This window comes from Trichosurus vulpecula, chromosome 1, assembly GCF_011100635.1.
Source record: "Trichosurus vulpecula isolate mTriVul1 chromosome 1, mTriVul1.pri, whole genome shotgun sequence".
NCBI lineage: Eukaryota > Metazoa > Chordata > Mammalia > Diprotodontia > Phalangeridae > Trichosurus > Trichosurus vulpecula.
In genome coordinates this window covers 439322676-439336248 of record NC_050573.1, presented here as the reverse complement: position 1 = coordinate 439336248, position 13573 = coordinate 439322676, and the positions used below count along the sequence as shown (strand labels likewise).

At 39.5% G+C, this 13573-nt stretch overlaps 1 protein-coding gene across 1 annotated transcript in view; it reads left to right on the top strand.

Annotated features, from left to right (window-relative positions):
* Positions 1 to 13573, top strand: part of PDE8B (phosphodiesterase 8B) — a 143979-nt gene that overhangs the window by 104603 nt on the left and 25803 nt on the right. The window contains 7 exon segments of the mRNA XM_036747076.1: positions 520 to 562; positions 2387 to 2464; positions 4849 to 4925; positions 9109 to 9273; positions 10088 to 10133; positions 11835 to 11970; positions 12979 to 13177. Of these exon segments, the coding sequence (XP_036602971.1) occupies positions 520 to 562; positions 2387 to 2464; positions 4849 to 4925; positions 9109 to 9273; positions 10088 to 10133; positions 11835 to 11970; positions 12979 to 13177 (744 nt within the window).

Sequence of the window (13573 nt, the reverse complement as noted above, 5' to 3'; positions counted from 1 at the left end):
ATCATTGAAACCAATGAACTTTAGAGAAGTTGTTTTTTGTAATGCCTTACAGTTGTACTTGTATCAATACTATATTTCAGATTTTTAAAAAAAATAATACGTTGATTAAATAAGAGCCAAAGGAATACAACAATAATATTATCACCCTCTTAAAACACTTAAGTTTATTTATAGCAACAAAGTCTGAATCATTTTTGGCTGAGAGATTTTAAAAAACTATGCTAGATTTCCCATGACTGAGATGTTCTATCAGAGGCAGTGGGCGCTTGATTAAATGACCTCTTGGGATACTTCCTTTGCTGTGGTTCTGTGATTCTATGATATCTAAAGGTGCCATCGAATTTGTAATACTCTACGTTGTCAGTTGCCTCTTTTCATATCTAAGTCAATGTACATTTCCAGAAAACCTTCTTTGGAAGGTTTTAGAAATAATGGAATTTTTTAGAAAGAACAAAGTTAAAGCAGTGCTTGAAATCACTTTCTTTTTTGAATAAACTGTTTTATTTTAAACAAATTTAGATACACAAGATTCATCGTGATTCAGGAGACAAGTCTCAGACAGGTAAGAACATTGTAACAAAGTATATACATTGGTGAGCCATAGCTGGTGAGCCATAGCAGGTGACCCAGTGGAAATGAGCCAGAATCTGCCTTTATAGTGTCTAATCTAAACTGTCATGCTCAAAGATTAGACTCTTGAGCTTCCTGTGGCAACTTAGCAATTGTATTCCATATAAATAGTGAAGTCCACCATTTGCCCCTTTTGGTAAATGACTACAGCAAGCCTCAGAGCACTAGAGAGCCTACTTAATGAGATCCATAATTACTCAAGAGTCCAACAATCCAATCAACAAAGTGGATGAAAAATGTCTTTTTGCCTATATTTTAATGCGGAATATATTAGACAACCAATGAGTTAGTTCTTCAGTATGTGTATCTTAAATGGACACTAAAATGGGCAATGAGCTGGCTCCATAAATGAAGAGAGCAGGCTGGATTGCATTTGGGAAGTTGAGTAGCATTCTCAATTTTCTCCCTAAAACACAAATCCAGATTTTAATCCCAATATATTTTGAGTAATGTTATATATGGCTTCAAAGAAGAATCAAAACTGCAACTGACCAAGTGGCCAGTGGAGGCATGTGTCGTGTGTATAAATGTAATAAGCAGCATTTTACTGATGATGCTCACAGTCAATAAATAACATAAAGGATAACCAGGAAGTGTATAAGCAGAAAAGGAAATGGGCATGTAATGAAAGTGATATGTAACAAGGGCAAAATCTGAATGTTACTTTGGAACCCTCAAATTGTTAAAAGACCTAGAAGAAGGCTTTCAGTGCATTGAGTGGGATCCTTTATGGAGACTTTATTGGAGAACATTTAAAAGAGACATACAGGATGAGAAGGGTAAGTTGCCATTTGCCCGGTTGAAGGTAGTACCTCTACCAAAGAGAAAATAGATTTATGAAAGTATTAAAGTATATATATTTGGACAGGTGTTACAGATAGATAATAATCTGGGCTCTGCATTGAATAAAAGGAAAAGAGTGAGATAGATTGAATTTGGGAAGTTAATGTATTGCTTTCAATGATTTCAGGCATTTGGCTCCCACAAAAACCTATCACTTTAACACCATTTTACTTTTGCTATCTGATTGTAAGTCATGGTACACTGCAGTGTTTAAATAATTAAAATTGTATGTGACCCAAAGGGAAATCTAAAGGAACATGATGGGTATAGGCAACAGTATACTACCCATGGTGGCATAATTAAGATCACATGTAAGCAGAAGAGGAGGTAGGTAGTAAGTGGAACAGGCTGCACTGACATGCTTAGAATAGAATTTCTCCTTAAAACAAAAGAAAGCCTCTAACATGCTGGGTGGATGATCCTATAGAGGATTATGGAAAGACATGGAAAAAAACAATACAGGAGATGTTGTGGACAGGTGGATGTGCAGATCAGTGGAGAGGACGCCTTCACTGAAACTCAAACATCCAGGTGTGAAAGGAAATATGCTGGCTCTAAGCAATTTAACAGCATTTCTAAATCACAGATATTCCCCTACAATGGAATTTTTACTTTCAAAGAAATAATATTCTAATCATACCAAATATTTCTCTGACCATTAGCTCCATTATTAGAGTATAAAGAAATAGTGTTATCATTATTCAAATAACAATACTGAGAATATCTTGTGTCTTTGTTACTACTTGAAGAGTAAACATTTTATTGTTTCTTAAAATTATTTTATAGTATGGCATGGTATTATATAGTAAAGGAGGCAAATTTTTAAGTGTTCAGAGAACTATATGTGAAATTTCTCATGGGAATACATTGAAGACTAATTAATTATTCTTCTCTTCTAATTTGATTTTCGTAGAGTCTCACTCATTTAGATACAAGAACAGGAGGAAAGAATCTATTGATGTTAAATCAATCACATCTCGAAGTAGTGATGGTAAGAAAACTTCCTAATTCATGTTTTTATTTGTTTTTTTAACTGCAGAAAATAATAAAGGGAAGACATCATAGGAAGAAAACCGATCAATATATAAGATAGAGCTAAAATAGTACAACAGAAATGGGAAACTGACTTTCAGGATACTTCTAAACATGTTTTTTGAGGGTTTAAAAATAATTTATAAGGTTTCACAATATTTTTATTCTAATTATGCAAGGGATGAAGATAGAGAACTGGTCTTGAAATCAGGAGAGGCCTAGATTCAAATTCTCCCTCTGCCGCTTAACCCTGAACACTGCTTAACTCTTAACACTTTACTGGCACTTTACTATGAATCGTTCTTGTTGTTTTTCAGTTGTTTTCTAGTTGTGTCTAACTTTTCGTGATCCCATTTGGGGTTTTCTTGGAAAAGACTGGAGTGGTTTGACCTTTCCTTCTTTAACTTATTTGACAGATGAGGAAATAAACAGGGTTAAGTGACCTGTCCAGGGTCACACAGTTAATAAATGTATTTGTGGATTTGAAGTGGATTTGAACTCACAAAGATGAGTCTTCCTGACTTCAGCCCAGCACTCCATCTCCTATGCCACCTACCTGCCAAATCTATTGAATCCTAGGACAAATCTATTAGGGTTATAGGGATAGATAGAGAGAGAGATAGCGAGATAGATATAGATATTTATACCAGGGTCATAGCCCAGCCTATGTGAGGATGAAATCACCAGTCCTTTGTGAATTCATCTCATTAAAATAGTTCTAAAGACAATTAAATTCCTGTTTAAATCATAATGACTCCTATGTATGTTTTTGGTTTGGGTTTTTATTGTTGTGTAAACTTGCCCCTCAAAGGGGCAAGCATATGAAAGACACTCTCAGTATATTTCTTCCTTATAATGTTAATTCAGTTAGGCTTTAAAAAAAACTTTTTCTGCCTCCACCTGCTTTCTCTTTTCTCAACATCCATCTTTCTTTCCATATCACTGTTTGTAGATTTTGCGCGTATATCATATTGTGAAATCAAACACCTGGCAGGACATTTTATCTCCCTGTGTTTGAGGACTAATTGATGTTTTTCACTGGACACTTCTCCTAAACTAACAAGAACTCGAAGTACTTGAGGCAGATAGGAAATGGACAGTGAAAGAATGTATCTCTCCTTTAGGTCAAGCCACATGTTAATAGAACTTCCAGTAAGATTGTGACTTAAGTAGGTTTTTACTACTAGTAAATGCAAGTTATCCATGAGGTTGGATAGAAAAACCCGAGTCAGAAGTCAGGAAACTTTAGTACTAGGACTAGCTCAACTATTGTCTAGCAGTATGATAGAATTAAGGGAGGAAGGGAGGGAGAAGGGGGAAGAGAGAGAGAGAGAGAGAAAGAAGAAGGGAGGGAGGGAGGGAGGAAGTAGGGAAGGAAGGAAGGAAGGAGAAAGAAAAAGAAAGAAAGAAAGAAAGAAAGAAAGAAAGAAAGAAAGAAAGAAAGAAAGAAAGAAAGAAAGGGAGGAAGGGAAGGGAGGGAAGGGAGGGAGGAAGGAAGGAAGGAAGGAAGGAAGGAAGGAAGGAAGGAAGAAAGAAAGAAAGAAAGAAAGAAAGAAAGAAAGAAAGAAAGAAAGAAAGGAAGAAAGAAAAAAAGAAAATAGGAATAGAAGGTGATTCCATGGAGAACATGATGAGTTTGGTTTTAGACCCCCTGAGTTTGAAGGGTAAGCTCCTTGAGGGCAGGGGCTGTCCCATTTTTGTCAATGTATCCCCAGTACCTGGCACAAAGCAGATACTTAATAAAGCCATTGATTGACCCAAGTGGAGATGTTCAGAATATTAACTAACTGGCCCAAGTTTACATGGCAAGTCCAATATTAATGAAACTGAGGATAGACTTGGGTCTCGTAATGGATAGTGTGGTGTTCCATCTTGGTCTGGCATTCCTTATTGCATAAAAGTGCCTCTGAACTGACACTAAGGAAGAGATCCACTCATTAGGAACACTTCCTAGGCTGAAATCTGAATAGGTTTATGGCATGTGCAAACTGGAGCTTTAGCAGTGACACAATAGGCTTTTAGGAGGGGGTCTTTATGATCTTATCTTGTCTGAAAAGTAGTTCTATTGGTGGTTCTATTGGATCAGATGTCCTACCAATGTCATCCATTCTGACTGGGCTTGTGCAAATGATGGCAGGGTTTCTGACCATTCAGGAATAAATGATGAGTGAATCCAATCCTTTTTTGAAGAGTAGTATGATGGTCCCACGGATCTCATCAGAAACAGTTCCTGCCTGAAGCTTTCAGCTGGCCTCTGTCCCCAGAATTTATTCCTTCTATCCTTTTGAGGGCATGTTCTTCACAGTGCTACTGTTCTAAGGGACACATATCTTATCTTGACAGCACCAAGTCTTCAGAATCGTCGTTATCCATCTATGGCAAGGATTCACTCCATGACCATTGAAGCTCCAATCACAAAGGTAAAAAGCCATGGTTATTCCTGGTCCTTAGCAGAAGCGATTGCCTATCTTGTCTCTGTGTGTGTGTGTATGTTTATATGTGTAGACACACATATACGTATAAACATATACATTTATTTGCATATGTACGTGCATGTATTGTGTGTGTTTGTGTGGGGGTATGACAGTATATGTGTGTATGTATGTATGTATGTATATATATTATATGTATATGTATACTACCTAAGGTGGCAGGGGCAGCAGTGCAGGTGCATCTCATGCTAGAGGTCCTCTATTCTGTGGAGAGGGGCAGGGGGCAGCCCAGGCACTGAAGCCACTGGACTGCAGGGTCATAGGTCACGGGTCACAGAACCTCGAAGGGGGCAGAGCCACACAGAACCTGGAGGTGAGGGAGGAGAGGTCTGCAGAACATTAAATGAGAACTGACTGTATAAGGAACGGCAAGGACACCAGTGTCACTGGATTATGGAGTACTCAGTGGGGAATAAAATAAGAAAACTGGAGAAGTAGAAAAAGGTCGTGTTGCATAATGTCTTTAGAAGCCAAACAGAGGATTTTCTAGTTGATCCTGTAGGTAATAGAGAGCAATTGGGACTTGAGGAGAGGAGTTATGTGGTCAGAAAGATGCTTGGAGGATCACTTTGGCAGCTGCATAGAGCATGGTCTGGAGTAGGAAGGGATGTAAGGAGAGGCATTTGCAGTAGTCCTGGGGAGAAGTAATGGGGTACGCCAGAGGAGAGAAGGGCATGCACATGAGAGATGTTGTGAAGGTAGGAATCATAGAACTGGACAAGAGACTGGATATACTGGGTGAGTGTGAACAAGGCATTGAGGATGATACCTCAGTTACAAGTCTGGGTGGCTGGGAGGACGGTGGTGTCCATGACTGTGATGGGAAGTTCACAAGAGGGGGAGAGTTTGGAGGGAAAGGTGATGAGTTCAGTTTTGGATGTGTTGAGTTTAAGATACATATGGAGCATCAGTTTGAGATGTCCATTTAGTAGATGGAGATATTGAAGGTCAAGAGAGAAGATAGGGCAGAATAAATAGATTGGGGAATCATCAGCATAGAGATGATCATTTAAAACAGGGGAATTGATAAGCTCACTAAGTAAGATAAAATATGATAATATGTTTTGTATTATTGATCATGTATAACCTAAATCAAATTGCTTACCATCTCAGGGAGGAGGGAGATGAGAGTGGAAGAGAGAAAATTTGGAACTCAAAATAATTTTTAAATGAATATTAAAAATTTTTTACATGTAATGGGAAAGTTTTTTAAAATATTTCTAAAAAAAGTAAGAAAAACATGGAAAGACTTGCACAAAATAATGAAGAGTGAAATGAGCAGAACCAAGAGAACATTGTATATAATGAGTAACATTGTTTTAAGAAAAACTTTTAGTGAATAAGTCATTTTGACTATTGTAAATACTCAAATTAACTATAAAGGATATATGAAGAAAGATACTATCTGCATCTAGAGAAAGAACTGATGAATAGAAGTATGTATAGAATAATTTTACCTATATACCCATTGGTGTCTAATGGTAGCCATCTCCCTCTAGGGAAGAAAAAAAAGAAATCTACATGGTAACTTTATTATATATTTAAAAGGAATAGCAAGTTGTACATGATAGATTTGCAGTTTCATGTGCAATATTTTTATTATACTCTGTTATAGAAATGCTTGTTTTATTCTGTAAATTAAAAAAAATTTTTCAAGTAAGATAGTATAGAGGGAAAAGAGAATAGGGTCAAGGGCAGAGCCTTGAGGAAGACCCATGATTAGTGGGCATGACTTGGATGAAGATCTAGCAAAGGAGACTGAGAAGGAGTGGTCAGACAGGTGAGAGGAGAATCGGGAGACAGTAGTATCATAAAACACATGAAGAGAAAAGGAGTATCAAGAAAGGGGTGATTATGTCAGAGGCTGTAAAGAAGTCCAGAAGGAGAGGATTGAGAAATGGCTCTTAGATTTGGCAATAAAGAGATCACTGGTAACCGGAGAGGGAGGTTTCGGTTTAATGATGTCAGAAGCCAGATTTGAGAGTTAAGAAACAATCTAGAGGAAAGGAAGTAGAGGTGTTAACTGTTGATGACTTTCTCAAGGAGTTCAGCCAGAAAAGAGAGGAGAGATTTAGCATTATAGTTAATGGGGATGGATAGATCAAGTGAGGGCTTTCTTTTTTTAATGAATGGCAGACACATGCTCCTGTTTGTACACAGCAGGGAGGAAGCCAGTAGACAGAGATTAAAGATTAGTGAGAGTGTGGATGATAGAGGGGACGATCTGCTGGAGAAGGTGAGATGAATTGGGATCAAAGGTGTAGGTAAAGGAGTTTGCCTTGGCAAGGAGAAGGGCTACTTCTTTATGTGAGACAAGGGTAGAAAAGGAGGAGGGGAGGAAAGATGTCTGATTGATGTGAGATAAGAAGAAGGGGAGAGGAAGGAGTTCTTGGAGCGTGGCCTCATTTTTTTTTCCAGTGAAGTACGAGAGTTCTTAGCTGAGAGGATGGGGGAAAGGATGCCGTGGGAGGTTTGAGGAAGAATGAAAAGGTTTGGAATAACCACTATGGTCAATGGTATAGTAAATCAGTTAGGAAGATATAAGATGATTGCTTTGCTGCAATGAGGGCCTAGTTGAAATTATGTAACATAAATCTGTAGTGGACCCAGTCGTCACAGTTTTGTGATTTTCTCCAGCTCGGATCAGCAGTGTGTGAATAGGACAGAAAGCATCAGATGGCGGGAGTCATCCAAGGTCTGAGATGACAAGGCGTAACAATGACAACAGGATAAAGGGGCAAAGAACTCCAGTGTAGAAGATAGTGTAAAGGTAAACTGGCTCACCAAGGAGTCTAGATGGATGAGACAGGAGGGTGTAGCCAGTGGAGGAGCGATGGCCTGGGAAATAACTGAGATGTGAGGGATTGGAGGTCATGATGAGGATGAAGAACAGGATTAGAGGTTGGAAGGCAAAGGGAAAGATGGAATGATAATTGATTAGGGTCAGAATTTCAGAGTTCATGAGCATGGAAATGGAATGATAGCAGATCAAGATTATGATTGTCTCTACTGTGCAGCTGAGGTGGAGTGAAGAATTGGGCTTGGGACATGAGTAGATTGAGGAACTGGGAAGTCAAGAGCATTTGAAGGAGTATTATTATGTATATTGGAGCCCCACAGTATGAGGACCGGACTTGGAGTGGAGGGAAAGTTCAGTGACCCAGACACTGAATTCACTGAGGAAGGAGAGTCTCCTAGGAGTCAGTACATAGCTACCAGAATCTTGATTGGGTGATAAATACGAATTGAATGAATTTCAGAGGAAGAAAAAATACTTAATGGTGTTGGTAGAGGGAGTCTGGAAGTGACAGTGGGGAGCAAGGAGTAGTGACTTCTCTACTATGACCAGTGAGTTTAGGGGTAGGAGTGAAAATGCAACTGGTACCAAAAACGGTGGCCAAAGACCATGAGGGTGGTGATCAGGATGGAGCCAGGTCTCAGTGAGTGACAGAAGATGGAAGAAGTGGAAAAAGGAAAAGGTTTAAGATGAAAGCAAGCTTGTTAACTATGAAGCTGGCATTAGAGACACTACTGTGGAATGGTTGGGTAACTCTGGAGTGGTACATTGAGGAAGGGGGTTAAAGTTGAGGAGGGTGGGTATAAGGGAGCAGACTTAGAATGGGGTTTATACGACAGCCAGGGGTTCGGAATCGCCAGAATGGGAAAGAGTATGATCAAGTGGTGATACATTAATCATTGAGGAATGAATTGAGGCATAAAGGTGATTTCGTTTAGTCCCAGGAGTCAGTGTACAATAATTTCAGGGAAATATACACTTTTGCCAAGATCTGGATGTCTACATAATTAACTCATATTCTGTCTTGATCTGTGTGTGTGTGTGTGTGTGTGTGTGTCTTTCTCTCTCTCTGTCTCTCTTTCTGTCTCTCTTTCTGTCTCTTCCTCCCTCCCTCTCTCTCCCTCTCTGCCCCCCCATGTCTCTTTCTCTCTGTCTCTCTCTCCCTCTCTCCCCCTCCCCCCTCTCTCTCTCCTTCTCTGTCCCTTCCTCCCTCCCTCCTCTCTCTCTCTCTCTCTCTCTCTCTCTCTCTCTCTCTCTCTATCTCTATCTCTCTCCCTCTCTCTCTCCTTTTCCCTCTCTCCCTCCTCTATCCAGGTCATTAACATAATCAATGCTGCCCAGGAGAATAGCCCAGTAACTGTAGCAGAAGCCTTGGACCGAGTTTTGGAAATTCTACGAACCACAGAACTCTACTCTCCTCAGCTGGGCACTAAAGACGAAGATCCCCACACTAGTGATCTAGTTGGAGGGCTGATGACTGTGAGTAATAATGGAAAATCATATTTTTGGAGAAGAGAAAACAAACTTCACCGAGGCAAATTTTGTCAATAACAAACTGGTGCAATTTGCAAATTTGTTACCATTATTGTAGGCAGCTAGTGTTGTGATAGACAAGAGCACTGGGTCTGGAGTCAGGAAGACCCAGGTTCAAATCTGGCCTCAGACACTTACCAGCTATGTGACTCTGGGCAAGTCACTTAACCCCAATTGCCTAAAAAAAAAAAGAAAAGAAAGAAAAGAAAGAAATAAAGAATAAGAATAATGTTTAAGTTGTGATTTAAGATTTACAGAGGATCATAGTGAGAATCTGAAAGAAAGCAACAAGAGGGGCAGCTCAGGTAGCATACTGGAATCTGCCAAAATATGGGGGGAAAAGTAAGAGGTCACCAGCGCATTGGATAGAAGAACTTTGGGGGATTTACAGAGAAATATGAACAAAAGCTGAAGATAATGAGATGGTACAGAGGACTTTCACTCTGCATCAGTGGAGAAAGTACTTTCAATGGTAAAATCAAGGCAGAATTTTGATTGCATGGTCATCTTGATTTTACTTATTTCCAGTTCATTTCCTCAAGTTAATAGACCCTCCTGTGACTATTGATATGTTCCAGTCCTGGCCTCTTTGTTTGGAAGTTCTTTATTCCTCGGTATTCTTGGGTACCAAAAAGCATCCTTTCTAGTGCTCTAGGTTGGAGTGTCAAGGGAGGAGAGATGGCCTAGAAGAAGAGTGGTGTGTAACAAGAATACTTGGTCAATAAATTCCTGCTACTAACAGCATCTTTCTTTATTCCAGGATGGCTTGAGAAGGTTGTCAGGGAATGAGTACGTGTTTTCTAAGAGTAAGTTTTCATCTAACTTTTGCCTCATTTCACTTGATATTTCCAATTTCCTTCAGGTCATGTGCCAACCCACCATATATAACTTATTATTTGTATTGATTTATCTAATAGAGAAGGATGAGCTGATCCTTTTCCAGTTGGTTAAGTCAGGGAACATACATGTGCCATCAATAATTTTTAAAATTCTGCAAATATTTTTCAGGTCCTTTGGTATTTTTATAAGTTCCAGTAACATGTCAGCTTGTATAAAAAAGTCCAGGATTTCCATTTTTCAGCTGATTGGAAAAGAAGAGGCTTTGTTCAGTTTGTAGTTTACTATAGGTCATTTAATCAGGGTTCTACTTTTTAGAATGAATAAATGAAAATGACTTTTTCCTTCATCCTGGTTGAACATGTGTTAGAACCATCTCTCTGTCCTTGGTTTATGACTGGGTCTTCTAATTAAAATCATTGATCTGAAAAATGTCAAAATTACAAATCCAAGAAAGGACAGATTTCTATTTGTTATATGGATTTAATAAGTCAGCTGGGCTGACCTAGCTGCTTTAAATATCGCAACTTAATAATATAGGAAAGGAGTTCCTGAAATTAAAATTTCCTACTTTGAGGATCCCGAAGAGGCTTTTCTGTAAAAATTAGAGATAATAAAAATGGGAGTAAATACTCTCTGGCCCTCTGTCAGGTTCTAAATCCATAATTACCATTTCCTTTCTTCCTCCCCCATCTATCCCCACTCTTATGGCCACGATTCTCATTCAGGTTCTCATCACCTTTCAACTAGGCTATGGCAGAAGTCTTTTACTAGGTCTCCCTGACTCTGGTCTCTCCTCTTTGTAACACATCCTCCACAGCTGCCCAAGTGCTTTTCCTAAATCATCGGTATGACTATATCATTCCCCTGCTCAAAAAAACTTTAGTGGAAGTTGCCTCTGGAATAAAATACAAAACCTGTTTGGCATTTCACGTCTCACAATCTGGCTCCAACTATCTTTCTAGACTAATTTCACATGGCTACCTTTCATTATACATGATGTTTCCAGCCAAACTGACCTATTTGCTTTTTCCCATACATGTCATTCTATCTCCTTCTTTGCCTTTGCTATCAACCATACCTGGAGATCTTGGCAGCTAGGTGGTGCAAGAGACAGAGTGCTGGGCCCTGAGTTAGAGAACCTGAGTTCAAATTGGTCCTGAGACACTTTCTGGCTATGTGACCTTGGGCAAGTTACTTAATCCTGTTTGCCTCAGTTTCCTCATCTGTAAAATGAGCTGGAGAAGGAAATGGCAAACTGCTCCAGTGTCTTTGTCAAGAAAACCCCAATGGGGTCACAAAGAGTCAGATGTGACAGAAACAACCGAACAACATGTACTTGGAAACACCTTAGCTCTCCCCAAGGCTTAGCTTAAATGCCACTTCCTATAAGAGGCCTCTATTGATCACCTTGGATGCTCACGCTCAATCTTCTCCCCACTTCCCAAAATTACTTTGCGTATGTATCTTGCATTTACTCCTCTGTGTACGTGTTGTTTTCCCTCCCATCCTTCCATTCACCTCTCCCCTCCAGTCAGATATAAGTTCCTTGAGGCCAAGGACTGTTGTATTTTTGTCTTTGCATTCCCAATGCCCAGCATGATGTTAACCCTGATGGGTAGTAGATGTTAAATATATGTTTGCTGAATTCAATTAAATTGTTTCTGCAGATATGCACCACAGTCACAGTCATCTTTCACTGCCAATCACTATCAATGACGTTCCACCCTGTATTGCACAATTACTTGATAATGAGGAAAGCTGGGACTTCAACATCTTTGAATTAGAAGCTGTCACACATAAAAGGTACCGGGCTCCTTTGGGCACATGTAGGATCAGGGGCTGGAGGTGCAGGTTCCCCTAGTGTTAAATTTGGAAGTTCAAGAGGTAAAGGCAGGCTTCAGTGCCTTTGCCTTTTCAGCAGAGATTGAGAGGAGGCATTAAATGAGCATATAGGCTCTGTCATTGAGCGTGACCCTTTGTGGAGAAATAACCCTAGGGGACCAAGCATGGGATAAGGCTGATTGGAACTCAAGAATGAAGTAATGAGTCAAAGATTCATTCCAAGATCTCCTAGGAGAATTTATTACTGCCAGTGTACCAGGAATGTACCAGGCAGGTATAAATATCAGGACTGAGCTAAGATCCAAATTTGTTAAAGCAACAAATGACTTAACTGAATTTATGGGTTCAAGGAGCAAGAAAATAGCTTTTGATTTGAGTGGGATGGCTTACATGTGGTCCCACCTTAAAGCCAAGAGAAGGGTGAGATAACCTATCAAGATCATTTTCTAGCCCAAGGATCCTGTGAAAAGAATATTCCTTTCCAACGGTGTTCAGCTGGGGCTCATGGGCATTTCGTTAAAGCCGCTGAAAAATGATTTTGCAATCCTAATAACTCTAAATTGTATGCGATCTCAGATCTCTCATTTTCTTTGTTTAGAAGCACTTTTGATGTGCAGATCAGGGAGGGAACGAGGAGAGAAATCCAAAGACTTGCCATTTGTCACAGTTATTAAAGCTTCTGATGAACTGGAGATAACCTAGTAATGTTTTGGGTTGACTGCCATAACACATCTGTTCAGGAATCAGTACTGGATCTAAGGAGAGACTGCCAAGAAAGTTCTTTTTATTTTCCAAAGATGCTTTTTACCTCCTGGACATATGAAGCTGGGCAGTGGGTTGGGGTGGGGTAGGGGGAGCTGTTGGGGCAACAGAAAAATGTCATTGTCCCTTCCTTATAAGTAAGAGAATAAGAGCTTGGCAAAGGAATGAAATGAGCCAGATTTTCTTTTTTTGATTTAATTTCTCCAGACCGTTGGTTTACCTGGGGTTAAAAGTCTTTGCCCGCTTTGGGGTCTGTGAGTTTTTGAACTGTTCAGAAGCCACTCTTCGGGCCTGGCTCCAGGTGATTGAAGCCAACTACCACTCATCCAATTCGTACCACAACTCCACCCATGCTGCAGACGTCCTGCACGCTACGGCATTTTTCCTTGGAAAAGAAAGAGTGAAGGTAAAATTGTTGTAGAGTGACCTCCACGGTTATACTTGGACACATATATGTATGTATGTATGCATACATATACATATGTGCATATATATGTACATATATGTGCGTACTCTGCCTTAATTAACATCTGAGAGAGACTATATTACAATCAGCAGGGATTTAACCCTGTGTTTCATTTTGCCAACAGTTTATTAAATTAGCTACTTGTGCTTATAGAAGTTGGGAGAAGAGAATAAGCCTTTATTTAGTGCCTGTTATGTGCCAGGTGCTATGCTAAGTGCCTTTTAAAAATAATGAAGAGTGAAATGAACAGAACCAAGAAAACATTGTATACAGTAACAGCAGTATTGTTTTAAGAATAACTTTGAGTGAATAATTCATCTTGATTGTTACAAATAC